The sequence below is a fragment of the Anolis sagrei genome, chromosome 7 (assembly GCF_037176765.1).
Source record: "Anolis sagrei isolate rAnoSag1 chromosome 7, rAnoSag1.mat, whole genome shotgun sequence".
NCBI lineage: Eukaryota > Metazoa > Chordata > Lepidosauria > Squamata > Dactyloidae > Anolis > Anolis sagrei.
In genome coordinates this window covers 40,203,787-40,231,713 of record NC_090027.1, presented here as the reverse complement: position 1 = coordinate 40,231,713, position 27,927 = coordinate 40,203,787, and the positions used below count along the sequence as shown (strand labels likewise).

Here is a 27,927-nt window from a genome sequence, read left to right as displayed (position 1 = left end):
ATATGGGCATCAGGAAATACATGAGCATCAGGAAATACAATCAGAGAGTCAGGTTCAAGTTCACACACAGGCTGAACCCCAAGAGTTAGTACCCAGTTGGGACTGTAAAGAAAGATGATAAAATTGTTTGTGAATTCTCTATTTGTATTGATACCATTTTCATTATATACTAATAAGTGACCCCAATCCATTGTTGTTTTAGCAAAACACCTTGTGAGATTCGTACCTGCACAGTCAAACACCTTTAATGGATAGAGCTTCACACAATATGCCAAGGCAAAAGAAAACAGATTAAAAACATTAGGAAATAACGGAATAATTAGGAAGAATCACCTCCTACCTTTGGTGCACATTTTTATTTCCAGACACAGTTTCTGAGTCCCTACCCAGCAGTCCAGCCTTTAAAGAAGAGAAAGGGCACCAAGATCTTGCAAGCAGTCTTTCTGGCCATACGGGTTGTCCCAAGGCACGCTAGAGCCTCCTCCGATCCTACTGTTTGTGTGTTGTTCCTTCTGGTTTTTTGGGCAACTTCTCATCCACACAGCGTTCTTCCTTGCGATAGGGATGCTCGTAATCCATCATGTAACACGACCGAGCCGTTGGCTTGATAGGAGGCGGCTCCAGCTCCGGCTGGTGCCCGGGGAACCAGTGAGCCTCTCGCGTAACTCCTTAGAAAGGAGACAAAGAGAGAGGACAAGGCTGAGGAGCACCAAGGGCAGTGTGCCTGGCGATGGAAAACGCAGCCAGAGGCACCAGACCACATGTTTATTTCCTTATGGAATCATATTAATTATGACTTCCCCTTACATGTTGATCTATGGTCCTCATCATGTCTCCTCTCAGCCTTCTATTCTGCAGGCTAAATATACCCAGGTCTTTAAGCCGCTCCTCATAGGGTTTGTTCTCCAGACCCTTATTATCATTCTAATATGGCATTTGATTTTTCAGAGTATAAACTTTCACTACTTGCCTTCTTATTTGGAATCGGCTTTTAGTGAGTAAGTAGGTTTCAGAATCATAGAGGGACTAGATGCCCTCAAGGTCACCTTACAACCCCCAGATTCTGACCCCGGGTTTCCTTTTTGTGCACTTACTTCTAGTGCTGCGAGGTGTTTCCATGGAATAGTCGGAGGAGTAGGTGGATTCAAAGCAATGGGCATACTGAAAAGAGAAAGCACAGACGGAATTCAGGTTTACTTACAAAACCATGAAGTCCAGTTTGGTCTTTTTGAGATCTTGCCACTTTGACATCTCCGTTTTCGAGCCCTTTCCCACTCTGACTTAGGAGGAGAGGTGCATAGAATAAGATGGAAAAGGCATTTCTTTGTCTATTCTATTGAGGGGTTTGTCAATGCCTGTCTCCTCTTGTTTTATTTATTATTTGTGTTGGGGAATCTGAGCTGTTAAGCTCTAAAATAACCCTCAGCTATAATAATAATAATAATAATAACAATAATAATAATAATAATAATAACAACAACAACTTTATTTTTATACCCCGCCAACCATCTCCCCTAGGGGAATCGGGGCGGCTTACAAGGGACATGCCCAAGATTAGAATTAAAGCACATGTGTAAAACACTTTAAGCAATTAAAACATCAGATAAAACAACTAACAACACAATTGAAAGCAATATAAAACAATATGGCTGAAAGAAACATAGCCGAGGTACAGATTCAATGAGTGCAAAACATTTTTACAGGAACGCAGGAAAGTGCAACAATACGGTAAACTGGGCAGGAAATACTGTCATAACACATGTTGAGGTGGAACATATGTCAGTGTATAGTGCTGGCTGGTGTAAAGTGCGGAGCTTCAAGTAGGGACAAGAAAGTTACTGGTGAGCTGCTTAGTCAAAAGTGCAACGGAACATCCATGTTTTTAGTTGACTACGAAAGGAGAAGGTGGGAGCCTGTCTGATCTCCCTAGGGAGGGAGTTCCAGAGCTGGGGAGCCACCACCGAGAAGGCTCTCTCCCTCGTCCCCATCAACCGTGCATGTGATGGCAGGGGGAAAGAGAGCAGTGCTAGAAGATCTCAAGGTATGCACTGGTTCATAGGAGAAGAAGCGATCGCAAAGATAAGCAGGTCCCGAACCTTTTAGGGCTTTATAGGTGATGTCCCACACCTTGAATTGGGACCGGAAACTTATTGGAAGCCAGTGGAGCTGTTTAAACAGGAGAGTTGACCGCTCTCTGTAACCAGCTCCCGTGAGTAGTCTGGCTGCAGATCTCTGGACCAACTGTAGTTTCCGGGGCCGTCTTCAAGGGTAACCCTACGTAGAGCACATTGCAGTAATCCAACCTAGAGGTGACTAGGACATGGACCACCATGGCCAGATCAGATTTCACAAGGTACGGGCACAGCTGGCGCAAGAGCTTTAACTGTGCAAAGGCCCTCCCAGCTACCGGCAACACCTGAGCATCGAGTGTCAAAGCGGAGTCCAGAAGGACCCCCAAGCTGCGGACATGTGTCCTCAGAGGAAGTGCAACCCTATTGAGCACAGGAGGTGATTCCACCATAAATACAAAAGTAAACCAAACCCTTGATCATTTTAGTCACCCTCCTCTGGACACATTCCAGCTTATTAACATCTCCCTTCAAATAAGTTGCCCAGAATTAGACACAGTATTCCAAATGTGGTCTAACCAAGGCAGAATAGAGCATGGGGAGCATGACTTCCCTGGATCTAGACACTAGACTCCTATTGATGCAGGCCAAAATCCCATTGGCTTTTTTAGCCACCACATCACATTGTTGGCTCATGTTTAACTTGTTGTCCACAAAGACCCCAAGATCTTTTTCACACATACTGCTCTTGAGCCACGCATCCCCCATTCTGTATCTAAAGTCCAGCAATACAACAGCTCAGATATCTATGGATAACTGTGTGTGTCTCTGTGTAAAAAAGAAAATAGAGTATCAGTTAATTTTCCAGAAAAGAATTTGCCCTGCATCTTTGAAAACAGATTATCCATTACTTGAGAGATCTTTTCAGGGAGGAAACTATTGCTAAAAAAAGGGGATAAAAGTTGTAAACCAGGGATGGGGATACTTTGGCTTTCCAGTTGCTTGAGGTGAGAATTTATCTCCCAATCCCCATAGCAATCAACACCTGGAAGGCTGCAGGCTCCCCCAACCCAATGCTAGGAGACTGATCAACTCAAAACAGACCGCTAGACAACAAAGGGAGAGGTGAGCAAGGGCCCTCTGACCTGGGAAGGCATGGGCTTGGCTTGAAGCACTTTCCGGATATCGTAACGCTCCTCGTTCCAGTTCCCCAAAAGGGTTTTGTTGGTGTATGCGTCCTCGTTGGTGGTGCATCGCCATCCGTACTGGAAGAACTTGGCCGTGCTGTTCCAGTCTGTCCACACTTCTCCGTGGCCGTTGGCATGCAATAGGCAGCCATGGAGAGGGTTAAAGAAGCAAGAGAAGGACATGGTCTGGAAAGAGAAAGGATAGCAGGGTAAAGGTCTGCTCCCAAGAGGTACAAGGCTGATCTACATCACTGTAAATGTTCTCAAAGCATCCTAGCAAGATGTGCTTGGAATTCCAGTACAGTTCCTCCACTCACCATCTCCGAGGAAGCATGGGTCCATGGACCATGGGTTGGAAACCACTGATATAGATAGCTAGATATACATGTATATATACACACACAATTATAATATGAGGGTTGAATGAAAAGTAATGCCTCCACCTTCGTAACCCCTCAACAGATGGCAGTACTTGTATGTGGCAGGTACTGGCTTGTTCAGTAGACTCTCCTCTACAGTTCCATTTTGGCATGAAGCCTTAGCATTGAATGGTTGTGTTGTTAAAGTGCAAAGTATGGAACCCTGCACAGACAGTTGATTAATGCGACTTAAGCAATGTGCAGTCATTGAATTCTTGACAGCAGAAGATTCATCAGAGAATGCAAGCTGTTTATGGGGATTGTGTTGATGCGAGTACTGTGCGTCACTGGGCAAGAAAGTTTAAAGATGTTGAAGTGGGAACATCTGACTTGCATGACAATTAAAGAGTTGGACGTCCTGGGACAGCAACCACCGAGTTTCATAAGCAAAAGGTTGACAGACTCATTCAGGACGATCGTCATATCACTCAAGAGAAATTTCAAGCATAATCAACATTTCACAAGAATGTGTGGGTCACATTATTGCTTTGCTTGGCTATTGGAAGATTTGTGCACGATGGGTGGCGGGAATAGTGTCGACTTCTTCTGTGATGGCTTCAGAAAACTTGTTCATCGTTGGCAGAAATGTATCCAATTGTCTGGTGATTATGTGGAAAAGTGAATAGTGGTCGTTAAAAGAGCACATTCTTCACTTCACTTCATTTTATTTCTTAATTAGTTGCTCTCCACCAAGGTGCTCCGAGCGACTTACAATTTAAAATAGCATTTCACAATATAAAAACATTCAACATAAAAACATTCAACAGTGAGTATTTGGCAAATTAGATCTGATTACTTAAATGCACAACCAAACAGCCAAGTCTTGAGCGCTTTTACAAAAGGTCACAACTCCGACATTGCTGTAATGTATGGAGGCAATGAGTTTCACAGAATTGGAGCATAGGTTGAAAAAGCTCTACGCCTTGTAGCTTCCAGGTGTACCTCCCTAGGGCCCGGTATGTAGAGGAGATTTTCCTGGTTGGATCGAGGTAACCACTGATGGAAAAAAGGAATGAGGCAGTCCCTAAGATATAAAGGTCCTTGGCCATTTTGAGCTCTAAATGTCAGGATCAGTATCTTGTAAGAGATCGATGTTATATTGGTAGCCAATGCAGTTGTTGCAGAATCGGTGTAATATGGGATCTTATAGATGATCCCGCTAGAAGTCTGGCCACCACATTTTGGACCATCCGAATCTTCTGGGTCATTGACTTTGGAAGGTCGGCATATAAGGCGTTGCAATAGTCAAACCTCGTGGTGATTGTTGTGTGGATTACCGCTGCCAATGCTTCTACCGAAAGGTAGGATGCCAATTTCTAAGGATGCATATTCTAAGGATTATTTCTGCGTTTGATTTATTAAAACATTCCCATCCAAACCCAACTAATGAAGGTGGAGGCATTACTTCTCATTCAACTCTCATATACAAGTTCAAGCTAGGTGCACCCACTTGGAATCTATTTTCTTGACTTCTGAAGAAAACTGCATTTGGATTCAGGAGGAAAACATACTGTAGATCTAGCAAGTGCTTACAAATGCATCTTCTTCCTTTGAAAGTACTGCTGCCTGGCATTCGTTTAATGCTACTTATACGGCTTTTAAAATAAGTTCCCCAAAGTCGCTTCTTGATTAATATTTTACTAGTTTGCTGGAGGCTGGAAGAGGAAAGAGAGAGTTGTAATTCCTCCCCAAAGGCCTGTGCCACTTCCTATGTCAGCCTACTTTCTTCTATGCTGGGCTCAGAGACGGACCAATACAAATCTGTATCCATTTGCTAGCCACTTAATAAATCATATTTTATCAAAAATTTGGGGGGGGGGGGGACACTGCTTTTTGGAGAGGACTGCAATGCCCAGGTAATGTAGTTGATGACCATACTATGGTTTTAGTCTTCCCAAAGAAACTTTTTCTAAATTCTGAGCTTAAAATAATCCGACTTTAGTTTTAGGGCCCAAGTTGAAATCAGTCTTACTTTCTGACAAACATATTTTAGGATCGATGCTCAAATATACTTATTATTTTCCATTTCAGGGCTATAGTAAGGCTGATAAAGGAAGGCTTCAAATGCCGTAAATCTATATAAATAAAAATGTAATGTTCATTTGTGGGATTAACAGAACTCAAAAACCGCTAGACAAATTGACACCACATTTGGTCACAAGACACCTACTAATCCAAGGAGTGACTCAAATCACTCAAAAAAATTGATTTTGTCATTTGGGAGTTGTAGTTGCTGGGATTTAGAGTTCACCTACGATCAAAGAGCTTTCTGAACTCCATTAATGATGGAATTAGACCAAAGGTGGCACACAGGACTCCTATGACCAACAGAAAACACTAGAAGGGTTTCGTGGACATTGAACTTGAGTTTGGGTGTTGTAGTTCACCTACATCCAGAGAGCACTGTGGACTCAAACAATGATGGATCTGGACCAAACTTGGCACAAATATTCCATATGCCCAAATATGAACACAGGTGGAGTTTGGGGGAAATAGACTTTGGGAGTTGTAGTTACTGGGATTTATAGTTCACCTACAATCAAAGAGCATTCTGAACTCCACGAATGATGGAACTGAACCAAACATGGCATACAGAACTCCCATGACCAACAGAAAACACTAGAAGGGTTTGGTGGACATTGAACTTGAGTTAGGAATTGTAGTTCACCCACATCCAGAGAGCTCTGTGGACTCAAACAATGATGGATCTGGACCAAACTTGGCACAAATATTCCATATGCCCAAATATGAACACAGATGGAGTTTGGGGAAAATAGACTGACATTTGGGAGTTGTAGTTACTGGCATTTATAGTTCACCTACAATGAAAGAGCGTTCTGAACCCCACCAACGACAGAATTGGGGCAAACTTCCCACACAGAACCCCCATGACCATCAGAAAATACTTAAGGCCACCCAGTCCAATTCCCTTCACCAGGGCAAGAAAACTTAATCAAGGCCCTCCTGACAAAGAGCCATCTAGCCATAGATACAGATAGATAGATATTATTCACACACACACACATAGTATGATAGATGTGAAAGGAACCCCTAAACAAGGACAATTATATGTTGCATGTTCCAGAGTAGGCCAACCAGACAATCTCTACATCAACACAAGCATAAAGAAATTACATATATTAGAAACCAACACTTTCTCTTCACATTATTTTCCAGACCACCAAACTGGGCCACAGCAATGCGTGGCCGGGGATGGCTAGTAAATAATAAATGAATAGTTGTATTAGACGGTTGCTAATAAAGAAGAAAGAAACCAGCGATGCTGAAGAGACTAGGAAAAAATGACTTGGCAGGATCTCTTGCCGACAGCAAGATCGGATTCCTATTTTTACACTTTACAGTCTGTATCTTTCTATTATTTCTAGTCGGTGAAAATGAACCGACTACAGATAGAATAATAGAGTTGGAAAAGACCCCAAAGGCCATCCAGTTCAACCCCTTCTGCCAAGCAGGAAAACCACAATCAAAGCACTCCTGACAGATGGCCAAGCAGCCTCTGTTCAAAGGCCTCCAAACCTGCTTCTATTTTGTTTGAACGCATCCAAGAAGGGCTGGGCTGGCTTTTGGGACTGGAGAATAAATAATACCTCCGAATCTGAAGTCGATGTGTAAGAGCTACTGGACTCATCCATACCCAATAAACCCTTGTAACTTTGCTTTGTTCTTAAACTTGGATCTCAGAGAAATGGAGGACTTGAATGGAGTGCATCGGAGGGCTGCCAATCATGTCCAAGGGGGTTCAGATTTTGCTTGAGTGCAGATGGCAAGCAGGAAAAAACCTGATTATTTTGTGATGCAATTTCCTGGTCATCAGCTAGGCCTGATGTCACTGGGCAGCCATAGTTCCCTTATGTCCCAAATTATCACAAACTCACTTTGCCAAAAGTGCAAATGAATGCAGTTTGGCACCACCTGAATAACCGTGGCTCAACACTATGGAATAAGGAGAATTATTATTTATGTTTATTTATACCCCATTTCTTCTCTCCGCGAAAATACTTCAATTGTTGAGATTGTACCAGGTCTTTAGCCTACACCAAACTACAACTCCCAAGATTCCAGAGCACTGAGCTAAAGCATAGTCAAACTGCGTTAATTCTACAGTTTATATTTATTTATTTGCTACATTTGTATACCAGCCCTCTCAGCCCATAGGCGTCTTGAGGCACAAGGCAACAATTCAATGCCAACAACATCATAAAAACATTACAAAGCATTAACACATCAATTAAAATCATGATAGTAGTAAAAACAATCATTTCGTCTCCTAGATAAAAACATAATCCAAGCTCATAGTTCAATTGTTCCATAATCCTATGTCTAATTACACTCCTTTTTCGAATGTCTGCTTGACTTTTTTTCAGAAAGTCAAAAGGGAGGGGGCTGATCTAATGTCCCTAGGAGAGGTGTTCCATAGCTGAGGGGCCACCACTGAGAAGGCCCTGTCTCTCGTCCCCGCCAAACGTATTTGTGACGCAGACAGAGTCGAGAGCAGGGCCTCCCCAGACGATCTTAACACCCTAGATGATTCATAAGGGATGTGTTCGGACAGGTAAGTTGGGCCAGAACCATTTAGAGCTTTATAGGCTAAAGCCAGCACTTTGAATTTTGCCCGGTAGCAAACTGGCAGCCAGTGGAGCTGGCGCAGCAGAGGAGTTGTATGCTCCCTGGGCGCCGCTCCCATTAGTAATCTGGCTGCCATCCATTAGACCAGTTGAATCTTCCGAACAGTCTTCAAAGGGAACCCCACTAGAGAGTGTTGCAGTAGTCTATACGGGATGTAACCAGAGTGTAGACTACAGTGGCCACGTCAGACTTCCCAAGGTACAGGCGTAGCTGGTGCACAAGTTTTAATTGTGCAAATGCTCCCCTGGTCACTGCCGAGACCTGGGGTTCCAGGCTCAGCTATAAGTCCAGGATCACTCCCTAGCTGCGAACCTGCGTCTTCAGGGGGAGTGGAACCCCGTCTAACACAGGCTGTAACCCTATGTCCATATAGTAAAGGCTCCAATGGCACACTGGTGAGGAACTGGAAGCTAATCCAATGAGCTTTCCTTTTGGATAAATACAATCCACAAAAACTATTACAGACTGATTGAATTCACCAATATATATATCCGGAATAATCCAACATAAAACAGAAAGCACTCTATACTTGCCCAAAGGCACATTTTATCTATTATTATATTATTACATTGTATTATAGATGATTATTATAGCATTATAATATTTATTTGCTGCATTTTCTCTTCTGAAAGAGAAATGCTTTCCTTGTTTGTTTGTTTGTTTTTTAGTGATGGAGCTGCTCTCTGATTTGGAAACAAATGGCAAGGTCTGAGAAACAACAAAATAATGTTTGCTTAAAATATTATTATTATATGTCATTATTATAGTATTATATTATAGTTTTATAGTAGAATCATAGAATCCTAGAATTGGAAGAGACCTGGTGGGCCTAGTCCAACCCCATTCTTCCAAGAAGAAGGAAAATGGCAAAGTACCCCTGACAAATGGCCATCCAGCCTCTGTCTAAGAGCCTCCAAAGAAGGAGCTCCACCACACTCCGGGGCAGAGAGTTCCACTGCTGAACAGCTCTCTCTCACAGTCAGGAAGTTCTTCCTAATGTTCAGGACGAATCTTCTTTCTTGTAGTATTATATTGTAGGATTATTATTGGATTATTATTATCGTATATTGTTGAAGGCTTTCGTGGCCGGAATCACTGGGTTGCTGTGAGTTTTTCGGGCTGTCTGGCCATGTTCCAGAAGCTTTCTCTCCTGATGTTTTGCCCACATCCTCAGCGTTTGTAAGGTCTGTTGGAAACTAGACAAGTTTGGTTTATATATCTGCGGAATGTCCAAGGTGGGAGAAAGGACTCTTGTCTCCTTAAGGCAAGTGTGAATGCTGCAATTGGCAAGCTTGATTAGTATTGAATGACCTTACAGATTCAAAGCCTGGCTGCTTCTTGCTTTGTTGGGAGGTTCTTACTGGCCCTGATTGTTTGTCTGGAATTTCCCTCTTGGAAACTGGGCAAGTAGGGTTTATATATCTGTGGAATGATGTTCCAGAAGCATTGTCTCCTGACATTTCGCCTACGTCTATGGCTGGCATCCTCAGAGGTTCTGAGGTCTGTTGGAAACTAGACTATAGAGAGAAACCATTGAAATCCACAAGAAGCATGTGGACAATTTCAACAGGAAGGAGGAAACCATGAAAATGAACCAAATCTGGCTACCAGTATTTTTTTAAAAAATCTAAAATCAGGACAGTAAATAAAGAACAGCACTTAAAAATGGGAATTCCTGACAGGAAACAATCAGGGCCAACTAACACCTCCCAACAAAAGATTCTCCCAGGCAGCAACCAGCCAGGTTTTGAAGCTGCAAGGCTTGCCATGCTAATCAAAGTAATCTATTACAACATTCACACCTGCCTCAAACAGACAAGAGTCCACAGATATATAAACTGTATTTTCCTAGCTTCCGACAGACCTCACAACGTATTGTCGAAGGCTTTCATGGCTGGAATCACTAGGTTCTTGTAGGTTTTTTCGGGCTATAGGGCCATGTTCTAGAGGCATTTCTCCTGACGTTTCGCCTGCATCTATGGCAAGCATCCTCAGAAACAACCAGGCACATCTTAACACCTCTCAACAGAACATTTTCCCAGGCTCAGCCAAGCCTTCAAATGCTAATAAAGGTGGTCAGCTGAAACATTCACACCTAGCTTCAGCAGAGAGCTCTTTGCCCCACCCCAGTCATTCCACAGATGTTGTTGTTCATTCGTTCAGTCGTCTCCGACTCTTCGTGACCTCATGGACCAGTCCATGCCAGAGCTCCCTGTCGGCCGTCACCACCCCCAGCTCCTTCAAGGTCAGTCCAGTCGCTTCAAGGATGCCATCCATCCATCTTGCCCTTGATCGGCCCCTCTTCCTTTTGCCTTCCACTTTCCCAAGCATAATTGTCTTCTCTAGGTTTTCCTGTCTCCTCATGATGTGGCCAAAATACTTCAACTTTGTCTCTAGTATCTTTCCCTCCAGTGAGCAGTCGGGCTTTATTTCCTGGAGGATGGACTGGTTGGATCTTCTCGCAGTCCAAGGCACTCTCAGAACTTTCCTCCAACACCACAGTTCAAAAGCGCCTCTCTTCCTTCGCTCAGCCTTCCCTAAGGTCCAGCTCTCACATCCGTAGGTGACTACAGGGAATACCATGGCTTTGACTAGTTGGATCTTTGTTGCCAGTCTGTTGTCTCTACTCTTTACTATTTTATCGAAACTGGACATTGCTCTCCTCCCAAGAAGGAAGCGTCTTCTGATTTCCTGGCCACAGTCTGCATCTGCAGTAATCTTTGCGCCTAGAAATACAAAGTCTGTCATGGCCTCCACGATTTCTCCCTCTATTTTCCAGTTGTCAATCATTCTTGTTGCCATAATCTTGGTTTTTTGACGTTTAGCTGCAACCCGGCTTTTGCGCTTTCTTCTTTCACCTTGATTAGAAGGCTCCTCAGCTCCTCCTCGCTTTCGGCCATCAGAGTGGTGTCATCTGCATATCTGAGGTTTTTAATGTTTCTTCCAGCAATTTTCACCCCAGCTTTGCATTCATCAGATATACAAACCCATTGTCCTATTTCCAACAGACCTCACTACCTCAGAGGATGCTTGCCATAGATGCAGGCGAAACGTCAGGAGAGAATGCCTCTAGAACAAGGCCCTATAGCCCGAAAAAACCTACAAGAACCTAAACCTCACAACCTCTGAGGATGCCTGCCACAGATGTGGGTGAAATGTCAGGAGAGAATGCTGCTGGAACATGGCCAGACAGCAACCCTATCACAGCAACCCTATCGTTTCAAGAGAAGCGGTGAGGTCCACGGGGAGGGGGAAATTCTGGGAGTGGCAGTCCCCAAAAGGGAATTATTTCCTAAGGATAATGCCAGAAAGGCCTCTCGCACCTTGCCAGGCCCGGCGCCTCGCTCACTTCCGGGGATGCAGCTGAAGGGAGGCGTCGCCTTGGCAACCGCGCCGGAAGTAGGAGGAAGGAAGATGGCGGCCGGAAAGGGAAGCCGCTCTCCGCCGGAAATGACGCACAAAAAGCAGGTTTCTGAGGCGAGAGGTGTGTAAATAGACAAGAGCAGGGATATTAATGGACTAATTGGACTGGGAAGCAAAAGGCAGGAGTGTTAATCGATTAGTTGAGCTGGGAAGCAAAAGGCAGGGATATTAATGGACTAATCGAACTGGGAGGCCAATAGCATCCATTAATTGGTTAATTAATTGAATAAATATATTGTCGAAGGCTTTCATGGCTGGAATCACTGGGTTGTTGTAGGTTTTACCGGGCTATAGGGCCTTGTTCTAGAGGCATTCTCTCCTGACGTTCCGCCTGCATCTATGGCAAGCATCCTCAGAGGTAGTGAGGTCTGTTGGAAGTAGGAAAATGGGTTTATACATCTGTGGAATGACGAGGGTGATACAAAGGACTCTTGTCTGCTGGAGCTAGGTGTGAATGTTTCAACTGACCACCTTAATTAGCATTTGAAGGCCTGGCTGAGCCTGGGGGAATCTTTTGTTGAGATTTTCTCAAGCTGGGCATGTTTAGCCTGAAGAAGAGACATGATAGCCATGTATAAATATGTGAGAGGAAGTCACAGGGAGGAGGAGGGAGCAAGCTTGTTTTCTGCTTCCTTGGAGACTAGGACACAATGGAGCCATGGCTTCAAACTACAAGAGAGGAGATTCCATCTGAACATTAGGAAGAACTTCCTGACTGTGAGAGCTGTTCAGCAGTGGAACTCTCTGCCCCGGAGTGTGGTGGAGGCTCCTTCTTTGGAAGCTTTTAAACAGAGGCTGGATGGCCATCTGTCAGGGGTGATTTGAATGCAATATTCCTGCTTCTTGGCAGAATGGGGTTGGACTGGATGATGGCCCAGGAGGTCTCTTCCAACTCTTTGATTCTATGATTCTAGGTGTTAAGATGTGCCTGGTTGTTTCCTCTCTGCTGTTTTGCTGTTGTAATTTTAGAGTTTTTTAATACTGGTAGCCAGATTTTGTTCATTTTCATGGTCTCTTCCTTTCTGTTGAAATTTTCCACCTGCTTGTGGATTTTAATGGCTTCTCTGTGTAGCCTGACATGGTGGTTGTGAGAGTGGTCCAGCACTTCTGTGTTCTCCAATAATATGCTGCTTCCAGGCTGGTTCATCAGGTGCTCTGCTATGGTTGACTTCTCTGGTTGAAGTATTCTGCAGTGCCTTTCATGTTCCTTGATTCGTGTCTGGGCCATGCTGCATTTGGTGGTCCCTATGTAGACTTGTCCAATTGAATAATTGAATAAATAATTTACATCCAGCTTTTATCTCTCCATACAGAGACTCAAAGCGGCTCACAATCAAAAATGTTACAATACAACTAAAAATATACAATAATAAAACAGTGGTACCATTATTATCAGTAGTATTATATTTAATATATTAGCATTATCATACATTATCTTACATTATTATATTGTATTATTAGTTTTATTGTTTTACATTACAATGTTATATGCATATACAATATGCTATTAGCATAGCACAATATTAGTATTCTATATTACTATATTGTACTTACTTAGGCGATCCCTCGTTGGACGAGTAAGATGGTCTTCCATTATGGGTTTCCTTGTGGGTCCGCATGTGGCTGTGGAGCCCTATTCTTGATCTGCATCTTCTTCCGCAGTGTGGGCATTGGTTTCCATTGGGTTGGGCCGCCTTCCTCCTGGCACGTTTCTCTCTTTCACCCTCCACTCGTGCCTCCTCGAATTCTGCAGCACTGCTGGACACAGCTGACCTCCAGCTGGAGCGGTCAAGGGCCAGGGCTTCCCAGTTCTCAGTGTCTATGCCAGAGTTTTAAAGGTTGGCTTTGAGCCCATCTTTCAATCTCTTTTCCTGTCCACCAACATTCTGTTTTCCGTTCTTAAGTTCAGAGTAGAGCAACTGCTTTGGGAGACGGTGGTCAGGCATCCGGACAATGTGGCCGGCCCAGCGGAGTTGATGTTGGAGGACCATCACTTCAATGCTGGTGGTCTTTGCTTCTTCCAGCACACTGACGTTTGTCCGCTTGTCTTCCCAGGAGATTTGCAGGATTTTCCGGAGGCAGTGCCGATGGAATCGTTGCAGGAGTTGCATGTGACATCTGCACACAGTCCATGTTTTGCAGGCATAGAGCAGGGTTGGGAGGACAATAGCTTTATAGACAAGCACCTTGGTATCCCTATGGATGTCCCGGTCCTCAAACACTCTCTGCTTCATTCGTCTACACTATATTGTACTATACCACTAAACTGTGATATTAGTAATATTAGCAATAGTAATATTATATACAATACATAATGATTATATATTATATTATTAATAATATGTTGCACTATATTGTATTATATTTAATATAGTAGCATTATATTATTATTTTATATTATATTGTATTATTGTATTGTATAACATTACAATGCTATTTTAATGTTATATGTATATACAATATATTATGTTATTAGCATAGCACAATATTAGTATTCTATATTGCTATATTGTATTATACCACTAAACTGTGATATTAGTAATAGTAATATTACATATAATGTATAAAAATATAATGTATAATTATTATATATTATTAATAATATATTGCACTATATTGTATTATTATATTGTAATACATTACAATATTATTACTAATGTTATATGTATATACAATATATTATGTTATTAGCATAGCACAATGTTAGTATTCTATATTGCTATATTGTACTGTACCACTAAACTGATATTAGTAATAGTTATATGATATATAATATATAATCATTATATATTATATTATTATTATTATATATTATATTATATTATTATTATATTGTATTGCATTACATTATTTTAATGTTATATGTATATACAATATGTTATTAGCATAACGCAATATTAGTATTCTATATTGCTATATTGTACTATACCACTGAACTGTGATATTAGTAATATTAGTAATATTATATATAATTTTTATTTATATTATATTATTAAAATATATTGCACTATATTGTATTATATTTAATATAGTAGCATTATATTATTATTATTATATATTATATTGTATTACTATTATATTGCATTACATTACAATGCAATTTAATGTTATATGTATATACAATATGTTATTACCATAGCACAATATTAGTATTCTATATTGCTATATTGTACTATACTACTAAACTGTGATATTACTAATATATATAATATATAATTATTATATTGTACTATATTATTATACCACAATCCATATAATATACCAGCAGTATATTATACTATTTAGAACTCTATAATATATTGCATTACATCATAAGCTGTAGTATATACAATAACTGATGTGAGTTTTCTGGGCTGCATGGCCATATTCCAGTATTTAAAACTCCAAAATTGGGACAGTAAATACAAAATACACTCAGAAAAGAGGGAAATTCCAGACAGGAAACAATCGGGGACACTTAGCACCTCCCAACAAAGGATTCCCCCAGGCAGCAACCAGCCAGGCTTTGAAACTGCAAGGCTATTAAGCTGGCCTATTCACACTTGCCTAGGTTCCAACAGACCTCACAACCTCTGAGGATACCTGCCATAGACATGGGTGAAATGTCAGGAGACAATGCTTCTGGAACATGGCCTGACAGCCCAGAAAACTCAGAGCAACTCAGCGATTCTGGCCATGAAAGCCTTCGACAACACAATAATTGATGTGTTAATGGCTAGTCCAGTTGAAAGATTCAGGATGCAGTTGCCCCAAACTGGATTTTCAAACCTGTGTGGATCTTGTCAAAAGTGATGGTATTTCCCCAGCCTTTTGCGACTAAGGACGATCTCTTTGGAAGGCGGACTAACCTCTCTTCCTCTCCCCCTCAGAGGTTCCTCCACCATGAATCCCCTCCGCCATCCTCAGCCTCGCCACCTCTTTGTGGGAGAAGGGAATTTCTCCTTCTCGGCCGCTTTGTGTGAAGCAAAAGGCTGCGAGGCCTGCATTGTCACGACCTGCTTTGAGAGTGAAGATGCTGTTTCCAGGCAAGCGCTTGCTCGATCCAATGTGGAATACCTCAGGAGCAGAGGTGAGCATGGCAGCAAAGAGAACTGTGGTGCATGTCAGCTTTGAGTCCTGCCTTAGGAATGTTTTGTCTTATGTCTGTTATATCAGGCTGTGCTTTTTATTTAATTTTAGTTTGTTAAGTTATAATTCGTATTTATATGTTGGGTTGTTTAACTTTTGTTAATATGGATGTATTGTTGTTGTACTCAGGCATTGAATGTTTGCCTTTTATGTTTGGAATTCGCTCTGAGTCCCTTCGGGGAGATATTAATTATTATATTACTGTATTTGATTTGCCTTGCATAATTATTTTTCCCTTTGGATTTTAGGGGCTGAAGTTCGCTTCTGTGTCGACTGCACAAAACTTCAGGAGGTCTTCTTGCCTGCGGAGAGGGATTTTGATCGCATTTATTTCAACTTCCCCCATTGCGGGAGAAAAGCTGGAGTGAAGAAGAACCGGGAGCTTCTTGCCAGGTTTTTCTGCAGGTGAGAACAAAGTGGCGATACACTCTTTTTCCTTTGCAGCATTATTTCCTTAGTTAAGAATACTTTCCAAATCACCAAACTGTTACTACTTCATATCATGTTTTGATGCTTTTTGTCCTTCAGAGATGGTGGTGGGAAGTCATGGAATATTCGGATGCATCTGAATGAATGCAGAGCAAAGGGGAGTGGTTTGCCATTCTTCTTCACCTCCTCCCTAATTAATAATGTACTTTAGGAGGGATAAGTCAGAACAGGAGAAGAAATAATGAGTAAAGAAAAGAGGGAAGATGCCAAGGCCACAATATGCCTTACCTTTAGCATGACGCTCAATGAGGATGAAAGCAATATCACAGATGAGAGTAAAAGAAGATCCAGAGAAGGCAAACTGAGACATGGTGAGAGAAAAACAAGACATTAGAGAGAAATGTCAGAATAATGGACTATCTAAAATAGCAGTGTCAAACTCACGTTCATAGAAGGCCACATCAGCATTGTGATTGCCTTCAAAGGGACGTTGAATCCATAGATGGAGAGTCTGTGAATAGAGAGGACCACCTACAATTTACGTAGTAGTCCATTTTCTTTACCCAGCTTATCAGAAGAAAGCTGGAATAGGAATGACTATCCTCTGAAGATGCTGGCCACAGATGCAGGTGAAACATCAGGAGAAAATGCTGCTAGAACACGGCCACAAAACCTGGAAACCACACAGCACCCCAACTATATTATTGTTTTTGTTTATGATGATACTGTTTCAGTCTTTTCGTGTTGTATGATTTTGGTATTCTGGGTCCCCTCCATGTCTTCTGTCTTGAGGGGTAGGTAACACAGATCATAAATATGGGTGTGTGTGTGTGTGTGTGTGTGTGTGTGTATATATATATATACACACACACACACACACACACACATTTATTTACATATATGTATGGCAGCTATTTATCTCTTCTGTAAACGATGCAGATTAATTCCTGGTATTAATTTTGATGTCAGAGGCAGATGGTTTCCTACATCACAAAAAAAGGAAGATTAGTTCAATCTGTTTTAGCAGAGCTTTCCTTCAAAATTAACAATATTGATATGGGGAATAGAACAACCAGGCAAGGCACTGTGGGCCTTTCGGATCCTTCAGAGAAGTGATTTTTTTTTGTTCCTAGCACTGAGCAGCTAAGTTCCTAAATGTGCTTTAAAATGATAATTCAAGAGGAAAATTCATAATAATTATCCTAAAGAAAACTGCTGGATGTTTAGTAACGCTGTTTATTTACACTTCAATCATAGGTTGTTCACATATAAAAAATTTAAATACAATATGAAACAATGGAAAACTACAAACAATGCAGAGCTGCAAGAAATACAATAACAGAAAGCATTCAGATTATGCCTGTTAAAATGCCATTAAAATACACTATAATACATATAATAACCAGATAGGATCAAATTTATCTAAGACTAATTAATATAAACCTTTGACGTTCCTGTTGGAGTGACTGTAATGTCCAGAGCCTCTCCGGTCCTCCTCCCTTTGTGCAAACAAAAGTGCCCTTTCCAGCCCGGGCCTCTTCCTCCCTGCCCTTCTCTCCCTGGTGTTTGATCCACTCCTGAATGGGCCGTGGCTCCCCTGGGATGGGATGGGAGACCTCCATGTTGGGGTCAGGGGGCATCCAGGGCATGTCAGGAGGAGACAGTGGGCCTGCTCTGTGGGTGGCTCTTGATGTCCACTCTGCTGCTGCAGCAATACTTACGGGAGGCAGGACTGCGGCTTTGGAGAAGGGACCTCACCCTCCACTGGTTTGGAAAGATGAAGGCTTGGGTGGAGCCCCTTGCCAGGCCACTATGCACCCATGGCTGGGCTGGCGTTGCAGATGCCTCAATGTTGGCTGGGAGGAGAGAGGGGCCCCCACTGCTGAGATGGAGGTGCAGGTTGGGGGTATCGGGCAGTGGCTTCTCCAAGCCCCTTCCCATGATCATGGCCATGGTGGGCAGCAGTTGCTCTTAGGCACCTCCTGGTGGTCTTCTCCCTGGGAAGGCCACCTTGGTGGGGAGAGCATGGAGCTTCTTCCCCAGTGGATGAAAGACCTGGATGGAGTCTAGCATGGACTGGGCCAGATGGCTCTTGGAGGCTGGCTTGTCAGAGGCAGCCCAGGTGGGTTTGTGCCCCCTCTTCTCCCCTCTTGCATGGAGCTACTTCAGATGTTTCTTCTCTGCTAGAGGATGCTTACTCTTCTGGGCAAGGCTCCCATCTGACTTCTTGTCCCACCTCCCTTTGTCTGTCCTGGTTTGTATATCTTGATCTCCAAAAGAGGAATTTGAGGCTTAAAGAGAGGACCAGTGCTAATAAATAAATTTATTATCACTTTTCTTTTCTTTCTATCAGCTCCACTTATGAGCAACATATTCCAAATATTTTTTTTTTAAAAAAAGAGAAGACCAGTGCAGCTTAATTGCCCTTCCCATCTCTAGCAGCAAAGGCCCACCTGAGGATAAAAGCAGCCTCTAAACCACAGATAAGAACATGCCTTTCAGTGGAGGCGTTAATAGCTCCTATGCCTCCTTTTGGGCCTTTGTTATCCTGGCCGGAGGTTCATGTGGGGGTATTGGGGGCAGTGGCTTCTCCAAGCCCCTTCCCATGATCATGGCCATGGTGGGCAGTGGTTGCTCTGAGGCACCTCCTGGTGGTCTTCTCCTTGGGAAGCTCACCTTGGTGGGGAGAACTTGGAACTTCTTCCCCAATGGATGGAAGACCTAGATGGAGTCTAGCATGAGTTGGGCCAGATGACTCTCAAGAACATGCTTTTCTGTGGAGGCTTTAATAGCTCCCATGCCTCCTTTGGACCTTTTTTATTCTGGCTGGAGGCATAATTTCGTGCCTCAGGACACTGCAGGTGGTTACACTCCTTTTCAGTCATTCAGTTACAAGGACCCACCTTTTACATCATATTCTCTCTCATGAAATACACATCTAGAAATTGAGATAACTTTGGCTGTCCATTGGGAATTTCCTCCTCCTAATACCAGTGACCAGGGCTACAACAAGAGATTGTGACAAAAGTGTGATGGTTGCATCCCTTTTGTTGGAGGTTGAAAATGTCATCCTCCCATGCCATTGTAGTTGCTGGCTGAATGCTGGTTGCAAAACCAATCCCCCAGAGCAGCCCATATCCCATGCTGATCTTTGAGTGGCATTTCTCTTTGGTGTGCCCTCCCCCCCTTCATGGCAGGAGAAAGGGGAGGAGGAGGAAGTAGAGATCCCTGGGAGGATCTTCTGAAAGGAAAGCCATGTTGTTGCTTGGGACAAGTGGGACAAGAAGCTCATGCAAAGAGGTGTTGCTGTCTGGATCTTGAATGCGCAGGGCAAGGGGGGCTGGGGTTACCTGACCAGGTCAATTCCCTCTTGGAAATAGGGAGGCTGGATGGGGGCAGGTGTGGCCTGGGTACAATGGCGAAACCACCTGAATTTATTTATTTATTTATTTATTTACGGCATTTATATGCTGCCCTTCTCAACCCGAAGGGGACTCAGAGCGGCTTACAAGGTATATATGCATATAATATATTATATTATTAGCATAGTACAATATCAGTTTTAAATATTGCTATATTGTACTATACCAATTATATTGTAATATTATTAGTAATATTACATGTAATATAAATATATAATTATAATATGTTATTATTAGTATTATATTGCATTACATTATAATATTATAAATATTATATGTTTATACAATATATATTATATTATATTATTAGAATAGCACAGGAGACAGGGTAGAACTGTCCCCTCTCTTCACTCCAGCCCAGAGCGGTGGTTGGTGCTGGGGGGAGGGGTCTCCAGCTGATGGCATATGCAGGAGAGATGGTGCTGAACTGCCTTTGTGCCCCTTGTGGGCACATTGACTCTGGTGGGTGAGGCACATGGAAAGAGGTGGAAGGTTGTGGGAGAGGGGGAAGATGCTGGAAGAGGAAGGGTGTGGTGGGAGGATCATGGAGGGAGAAGTCGGGAGGTGGAGGGGCCTTTGGGGTTTGGTAGGATGGGTTGAGGTGGTTCTCTGCAGCCCTTCATTGGACACCGAGGTGGCATCTGATCTGTCACACAAAAAGAAAGATATGTTAATAGGAATAATCCCTCCTGATCGACCACATGGAGACACCTGACCGAAACCACTAAGAGATCCTGTCCCAGGTTGTTCCACTGAATCCTAAAGAACCTGTGAGATATTTGGGTTTCTCTTATAAAAGAAAACAATGGTGTGGTATCTGTTCCATGGAGCTGTCAAGGGACCCCACAGAACTGAGGCCTTCTCAACTGTTTCTGGATGCCACCAAAGCAACCCCAGGATTCCAGGATACAAAAGTACGTCTAGGGTGAGGGTCAGTTGGCCAGGCTGGACTGTAAGTTTAATGTTCATTGGGCAGCTCAGGTCAAACCAAGACTGAAAAAGGGTTCCTGGGTCTTCTGAAAATATTTTCAAGCTGAAAGCATCTCCCAAGTACAAGCACATTTGTATCTATATTTTGGAGACACCAGGGTCACTCTTAAGTGACTGCAGTCCATCAATATGGGCATCCAAATCCTGATGCCTTTCTAAGCAGCTTCAGTACTTTCCCCCAATAGGCAAGATAAGCTTTGGATGGCATCTAGGCAACATTTCTAGATATTTCTGTCCTGCCAGCCATTTTCTTTTTTTCTTTTCTCCTCTATTACACTGGCATAATTCCTGTTGAGTTTTATTTTTTTCAGCTATTTTAGACTTAAAGAGGTTTTGATGGTCATGGAGGTATAAGGGTAGATGGGATGTACGTATGATGGCTGACTACGGTTGGAGCATCAGTCGAGATTGTCCACAGATTAAACATTCCAGGAAAAGCTATAAACATCAATGTTTACCTTAATATGTATGTTTGGTAGCAGAACTATTGCATTTATATGTTTTGTTTTATAATTTGAAATGTCATATTTATTCTTTTTATGCATAATGCGGCATTGAATTTTGACATAATCTGTAAGCCGCTCCTAGTCCCCTTTGGGATGAGGAGAGTGGGGTGTAAATATAGGAAATAAAAAAATAGTAAGTAAATTCTACTACTTGTACATAATTTGACTTACAGTCACAATATATAGCCTCTGTGTAAACAAAATAACTAAATAAACCATATATTCAGCTATTTTTATATTTTTCTTTGTATGTACATTTTGAATGTTTTTTGGGACAAAGGGTGGGGAGGGTATTCTGTACCTTTTATGACTGACAGAAAAAAAAACTGGGGTCATTTTTTGATTTAGATGCCAAAAGTTAGTCAATAACAAGTGTCAGATCATAAAATAGAGTTGGAAGAGACTACATGGGCCATCTAGCCATGAGATCTAACTCAATGGAAATTGTGCTTCCCATTGTTGTCAATGTTTTCCCCAAAACGTCACAAATTTGAGATATCTTTGGCCTTCTCGGCCACGTCAAATGCTCTCCTGATCTCTTTGGCCAATTCCAGTCATGGTGAGCTTCCTGGGACACCACAGTGCTGTGTAGTTACTCTTTTATTCTAGGCATTGGTTGATTGTTAAAACTGGACTCCATGTATTAGAGCTGTGGTTCTCAAGCTGTGGGTCCTCAGATGTTTTGACCTTCAACTCCCAGAAATCCTAATAGCTGGTAAACTGGCTGTGATTTCTGGGAGTTGTAGGCCAAAACACTTGGGGACCCACAGGTTGAGAACCACTGCATTAGAGCATCAATGACCAAGAGTTTTCTCTTCCCTGATCTGACTTCACTCCTTCTCCACACCTGAACCCACAGTTAGATTTTTATCTGGGTCAACTCTGAGAATACATGGCTCAATGTCCCACCAGAACATCTAAATATCCCTCTCTCCTACCTGCCATGCTAATCCTAAAGCTTTACTCAAGGTCTCTGGACAGTGGCTGAAGATCTCCACTCCTAACCTCCTTGCTGTTTGAGTGTTCGGTAAGGAGTGGGCAGTTGAAGAATGATGGCGAAGATGCAGAATTGTTTATTTCTGTTGCTATAGTAACCCTGGAAGTAAGTGGGGAGGGGCCAAGAGAACCATCCAAGGTTCTTTGAATGGGAGATTCCATTATGGTTGTTGGATGGAGAGGGGAGCCAGGGCATTTCTCGACGATGAAAGAAAGTGGGACCCTGTTAGCTTTCTTGGTGGACAATCCCACTTCATTAGCTCCTTATTTGGGTCAGCCTTTGAATCTATGGACCTTCCATCTTCCCCTTGGACTTATGGAGAGGGAGGAGAAGGCATCATTGCTGATGTTTCTACCATGTGAAGATGTCTTTGGGATTCTTCCTCCTAGAAAGACAGATTATTTAAAAATATGGGCGGGGAACATGATGGAGATCTCATTGCCCACTCTCTCCACCCTTATCTCATGATCTTCTCTATTCACCACTTTTTGTTCTTCAAAGATGGCACCTGAGTCTCATGCTAAGGAAAGGAGACCCTCTTCTAACAATTTCTGCTCCCTGTGGCATTAATACACTTCTAGACAAAATGAGGATTGAACAGAATTGCCTCTTTAACTGCCATGGAATCCTGCCATGTGTAGGTTAGTGAGTCCCCAGAACTCTTTGGCAGAGAAGGCAAAAGGTTTTGTGAAACTACAACTCCCATGATTCCATAGCATTGGGCCTTGGCAGTTCAAGTGGTGTCAAAGGATTTCTTGCATCCAATTAAAAAATAATATTTATCAATAGAACTAAGAATGTGTCATCTTCAAAAGCCTGGGCTGTCCAATATATATATATATCAAAACACACCATGATTAAAAAATACATCATACACAAGATGGAGCGATCAACATACAGCAGTAATAGAAAGCAGAGCCAAAACTCATGATTCAAAGTTGCTGGAAGAGATGGATCTTCAATCAGGTCAACCCTGTTCTAGGAGTCGAATGTAAGTTGGGTTTTTGTAACTGTTGACTTCCTACATAGAGTTCCAATTTTCTAATACTCCACAAAGTCTCATTGCCCTTTCCTTCCATTTCCACCAACCAATCAATGGAAGCCAACCTGTCTAGAGACTTGTTGACTTCCTGCATGGGAAATGAAACCCATGTGCCTCTTCTTCTTGCTCAGTTGTGCAGAGGTCCTGGCCGAGAAGGGGGAGGTCCATGTGGCACTCTGCAGGGGGCAAGGCGGGACCCCCGCTGACCAGCCCAGGAGGGAATGGCATAACAGCTGGCAAGTCGTGGCCATGGCTGCAGAGGCAGGGCTCATCCTCAGCGACGTCCGCCCCTTTCACAACAAGGAAGCACCTGGATATACATGCACAGGGTACAGGTAAGCTGTGGCCACCAGACTGATGTTGGGTTGTTTCCAAAAAGAAAGAAAAAGCATTTGAAAAGGTAAATTGGCAAGAAACGCAGCAGCAGCAGTTTAGCAGATCAGAAGCTTCTAATGCATAGCAGTAGAGCAAATGAGCTCCAGCAATTCAGGAGCAGAGCTGAGCTTTAAAATGTAGAAGATAATTTTACTGAAGGAACTACATCACGATACAGGAAATTAAGAGACCTTGTGCTGGGAATTTCTAGGGATAACATACTGCAGCCTCTTCCTGTTGTGATGCAAAGTATTGTGTGTGGGAAGGGCTTATTGACTTGATCTCAAATCGGTGCAAATGTAAACCGGGATTGGTTTGATAGGGATTCTCAGTCTTATTTATTTATTTATTTATTTACTTTGCTTATATACCGCTGTTCTCAGCCCGGGGGCGACTCACAGCGGTGTACAACATAGAAGAACAAGGTTCAAAAGTCAAGACACAATCTAAAAATCAATCTAGCAATAACCAAAAACAGTCTTAGTGCCTGGTTGCCAGCCAAATCAGGCAGTGAGCTTCGCAGTTCAAGTGAAAAGCACTTAACAGTAATCTATTTGTTTGTAGAAGTCAGGATAAATCCTTTTGCGTAGAAGGCGCCTTGAACCACATCTTCACAAGGAGTTCCTCTTTGCAAAACCCTGGGCCTGGGATCTGTCACACAAAAGTGGGAGGCGAGACTATTTCCTTCCAGGTTCCAGAAATATTTCGAGATAAAATAAGCAGGTATGTACCAAGTTTCCAAATCCTATTAATTTGCCCATAAGCAACATACAGCAAAGCATTGATTGTGTCCTTGAATGGAAAATTAAGAAGGCCTTAGCTTGAGAGATACTTGGAATTACAAGCGAATCCTCACTGTATTGTCGAAGGCTTTCATGGCAGGAATCACTGGATTTTTTGTGAGTTTTCTGGGCTGTATGACCATGTTCCGGAAGCATTCTCTCCTGACGTTTCACCTGCATCTATGGCAGGCATCCTTAGGAGTTGTGAGATCCACACCGTGTTTTCTTGGGGGTAAATTCCACTGACTTCCAAAGGCATATATATCCATATATGTACATTTGAGATTGCAGTGAACTCATAATCAAATAGCAGGTTTCGGGTTAGACTGTGCAACAGATGAGCCGGAATTGTTCACCTTTCCAACTTCTAATTCAAAATACTTTATCATCACAGCCCCGAAGGCCTCAAAGAAGAAGCTTTGCACAGGGGTGATACATTATTACTATTATTATTATTATTATTATTATTATCATTATTATTATTATTATTTGGTTGTTGTAGGTTTTTTCGGGCTATATGGCCATGGTCTAGAGGCATTTTCTCCTGATGTTTTGCTTGCATCCTTGCAGGCAAGTCCTTTGTCCCACTCTGGTCATTCCACAGATATATAAACCCTTTTTCCTAGTTCCAGCAGACCTCACTACCTCTGAGGATGCTTGCCATAGATGCAGACGAAACATCAGGAAAAAAATGCCTCTAGACCATGGCCATATAGCCCAAAAAAACCTACAACTCAGTGATTCCAGCCATGAAAGCCTTCGACAATACATTATTATTATTATTATTATTATTATTATTATTATTATTATTATTTTGCAACTCTGAACAAGTTACTCATTCTGGAAAGTGGCTCCTTTGACCATAGGAGATAAATTCACTCTATATGGCTTGAATCGGGAAGAAAAATGTGAAGCTAGAGAGCCTTTCTGTTTTTGGAATGGGAATAATAATGAATGGCCTGAGTACCATGGATCATTTTGCAAATTTGGTGTTGCGTGAATAATAGTTTGCTCTTCTTTAAAAATGTACAGATGGTGGGTTCCTTGCTTTATCTAATATACTTCCCGTTTGTCTGTTTGCTAGGGGCTTCCTAGATAGGGATTCAGAACATCCTGTAAGAACCATACTTGAAAAGATCGTGGACGGACTCAGCGAATCATTCCCGGTTCAGAGAGTGGACTCTTCCCTTCCCTTGGTCTTCCAAGGCAGCTCCAGCTCTCCTTCCTCTCTGGAGGCCTTTTGGATGGTTGAAACCATAAACGGAAACCCAGACGCCGTGGTTAGCAGAACTCCAAGGGAAACCGAAGCCTTATCCTTTCCTGGCTGGGAACATACTGATAAGAGAAGCCATTTGATCAGCCAGGAAAGGGACTGTGTCTCGGGGAAATACTATTTGAGACCTTCTCTGCTGCCTTCCCTTCATGCAGTGTTTGAAGATACAGAGGTCCCTCCTGGGACTTCGTTGGTCTTGAGTGGATTGGCCTTTAGGAACTGCACGATCTCTGCCTTTTCACCGCCTGTTTTTCACGAGGTTCTTTTTGCCATTTTGGTGAACAAGGGCTCGGAAGACGCATGTTCCCAGCTCCTTGCAAAAAACCTCTTAAGGACGTTGAACTCCTTGCTCCAAGAAGCAAGTTTTGAGTTAGACTGTGCAACAGATGAGCCGGAATCGTTCACCTTTCTGACTCCTAATCCGAAATACTTTATTACCACGCCTCTGAAGGCCTCAAAGAAGAAGCTTTGCATGGGGGTGATACATACAGTCCCATGCCAGTCGACGAACACGAACCAAGAAATTATGTGCGTTTCGCTGAACCTGGACCTTCTCGCCATGCAAGTGTGTGGGATCCCTGACTGGCGCCTGCTTTGGACACGGGATGAGCGTTTCCTGATGCAGTTTGCAAGAGGGCAATTGGGGCCCTTTGAGACTTTTTCGCTCCACCCACCCTCCTACATGCACGATATCAGCTTCTGGGTCGCTGAAGCCAGCGGATTTAGTGAAGTCCAGCTCCACGCCATTGCAAGGGCCACATCCCACGACATGGTGGTCTCCATCCAGCTTCTGGACCACTTCCTGCAGCCTGGCTCCGGCCAGAGCAGCCTCTGCTTCAGGCTCTCTTACCAGTCCTGTGACCGGGCACTCGGTCCGAGGCAGGCGGCCGACATGCAGGCCAAGCTGAGAAAAGAAGTCCAGCGCTGCCTCCACGTGACTCTCAGATAGCGCTTTCCGTATGCATTTAACTCAGGCATGAGCCAACTTGGACCTTCCAGGTGTTTTGGACTTCAACTCCCACACACAATTCTTAACTACCATAGGAATTTATTTGTTGTTGTTCACTCGTTCAGTTGTCTCCGACTCTTCGTGACCTCATGGACCAGCCCACGCCAGAGCTCCCTGTCGGCCGTTATCACCCCCAGCTCCCTCAAGGTCAGTCCAGTCACTTCAAGGATGCCATCCATCCATCTGGCCCTTGGTCGGCCCCTCTTCCTTTTGCCTTCCACTTTCCCCAGCATAATTGTCTTCTCTAAGCTTTGCTGTCTCCTCATGATGTGGCCAAAGTACTTCAACTTTGTCTCTAGTCTCCTTCCCTCCAGTGAGCAGTCGGGCTTTATTTCCTGGAGGATGGACTGGTTGGATCTTCTCGCAGTCCAAGGCACTCTCAGCACTTTCCTCCAACACCACAGCTCAAAAGCATCGATCTTCCTTCGCTCAGCCTTCCCTAAGGTCCAGCTCTCACATCCGTAGGTGGCTACAGGGAATACCATGGCTTTGACTAGGCGGATCTTTGTTGCCAGTCTGATGTCTCTACTCTTCACTATTTTATCGAGACTGGACATTGCTCTCCTCCCAAGAAGTAAGCGTCTTCTGATTTCCTGATTGCCATTGCCTTCCCCAGGGATCACGCTTGGTCTGACCTCTCTGCCATAACCGTCCCGTCTTGGGTGGCCCTTCACGGTTTCGCTCATGACATCATTGAGGTGCTCAAGCTCCAGCGCCCCGACAAGGCGGTGATCCTTTTGCTGGAGTAGGAATTTATACTGATGCATAAATATCATGACCTGGAACCCATTGCCAATGCTTTGGATCCAAATAAATATTTCACCAATCACTCTGATACTCAGTGTTGTTTCTTTTACTGCTTGTTTTCATGGTCATTGACCAAATATATATTACACATATAATATATTATCAAAATAGTATCTGAATTTAAACTAGTTGGCCAGAAATGGAAAATAATAGCACAGGTTATATATGTGTGTGTAAAATCTAACTGTATTATATAGACCTGAATTGTTTATATATATATATACATATAGGAAGAACTTCCTGACTGTGAGAGCTGTTCAGCAGTGGAACTCTCTGCTCTGGAGTTTGGTGGAGGCTCCTTTGGAAGCTTTTAAACAGAGGCTGGATGGCCATCTGTCAGGGGTGATTTGAATACAGTTTTCCTGCTTCTTGGCAGGGGGTTGGACTGGATGGCCCATGAGGTCTCTTCCAACTCTATGATT

At 43.0% G+C, this 27,927-nt stretch overlaps 2 protein-coding genes across 2 annotated transcripts; one reads left to right on the top strand and one right to left on the bottom strand.

Moving 5' to 3' along the window:
* Positions 1-229: 229 nt before the first annotated feature.
* On the bottom strand, positions 230-15,340 carry CFAP68 (cilia and flagella associated protein 68). The gene is made up of 5 exons (XM_060787727.2): positions 15,328-15,340; positions 11,646-11,794; positions 3,215-3,442; positions 1,095-1,161; positions 230-668 (listed from the first exon to the last, which is right to left on the bottom strand). Exons 1-5 carry the CDS (start codon positions 15,338-15,340, stop codon positions 490-492), a joined length of 636 nt encoding a protein of 211 aa, XP_060643710.2. The 3' UTR covers positions 230-489.
* FDXACB1 (ferredoxin-fold anticodon binding domain containing 1) lies at positions 11,740-27,531 on the top strand. Its single transcript, XM_067470794.1, has 6 exons — positions 11,740-11,806; positions 15,615-15,814; positions 16,122-16,278; positions 23,391-23,594; positions 24,199-24,357; positions 25,501-27,531. Exons 2-6 carry the CDS (start codon positions 15,628-15,630, stop codon positions 26,636-26,638), a joined length of 1,845 nt encoding a protein of 614 aa, XP_067326895.1. The 5' UTR covers positions 11,740-11,806; positions 15,615-15,627; the 3' UTR covers positions 26,639-27,531.
* Positions 27,532-27,927: the final 396 nt, after the last annotated feature.

What these genes read in the sequence shown, in the direction of transcription:
- CFAP68 (XM_060787727.2), bottom strand. An exon ending in GAGGCGCCGGGCCTGGCAAG is followed by an intron (nt 3,443 to 11,645) that starts GTGCGAGAGGCC and finishes TTCTCTTTCCAG; the next exon opens with ACCATGTCCTTCTCTTGCTT. An exon ending in CCAAGCCCATGCCTTCCCAG is followed by an intron (nt 1,162 to 3,214) that starts GTCAGAGGGCCC and finishes TTCTCTTTTCAG; the next exon opens with TATGCCCATTGCTTTGAATC.
- FDXACB1 (XM_067470794.1), top strand. Translation starts at nt 15,628, where the DNA reads ATGAATCCCCTCCGCCATCCTCAGCCTCGCCACCTCTTTGTGGGAGAA. An exon ending in GGAATACCTCAGGAGCAGAG is followed by an intron (nt 15,815 to 16,121) that starts GTGAGCATGGCA and finishes TTTGGATTTTAG; the next exon opens with GGGCTGAAGTTCGCTTCTGT. An exon ending in CTTGCCAGGTTTTTCTGCAG is followed by an intron (nt 16,279 to 23,390) that starts GTGAGAACAAAG and finishes CTTCTTGCTCAG; the next exon opens with TTGTGCAGAGGTCCTGGCCG.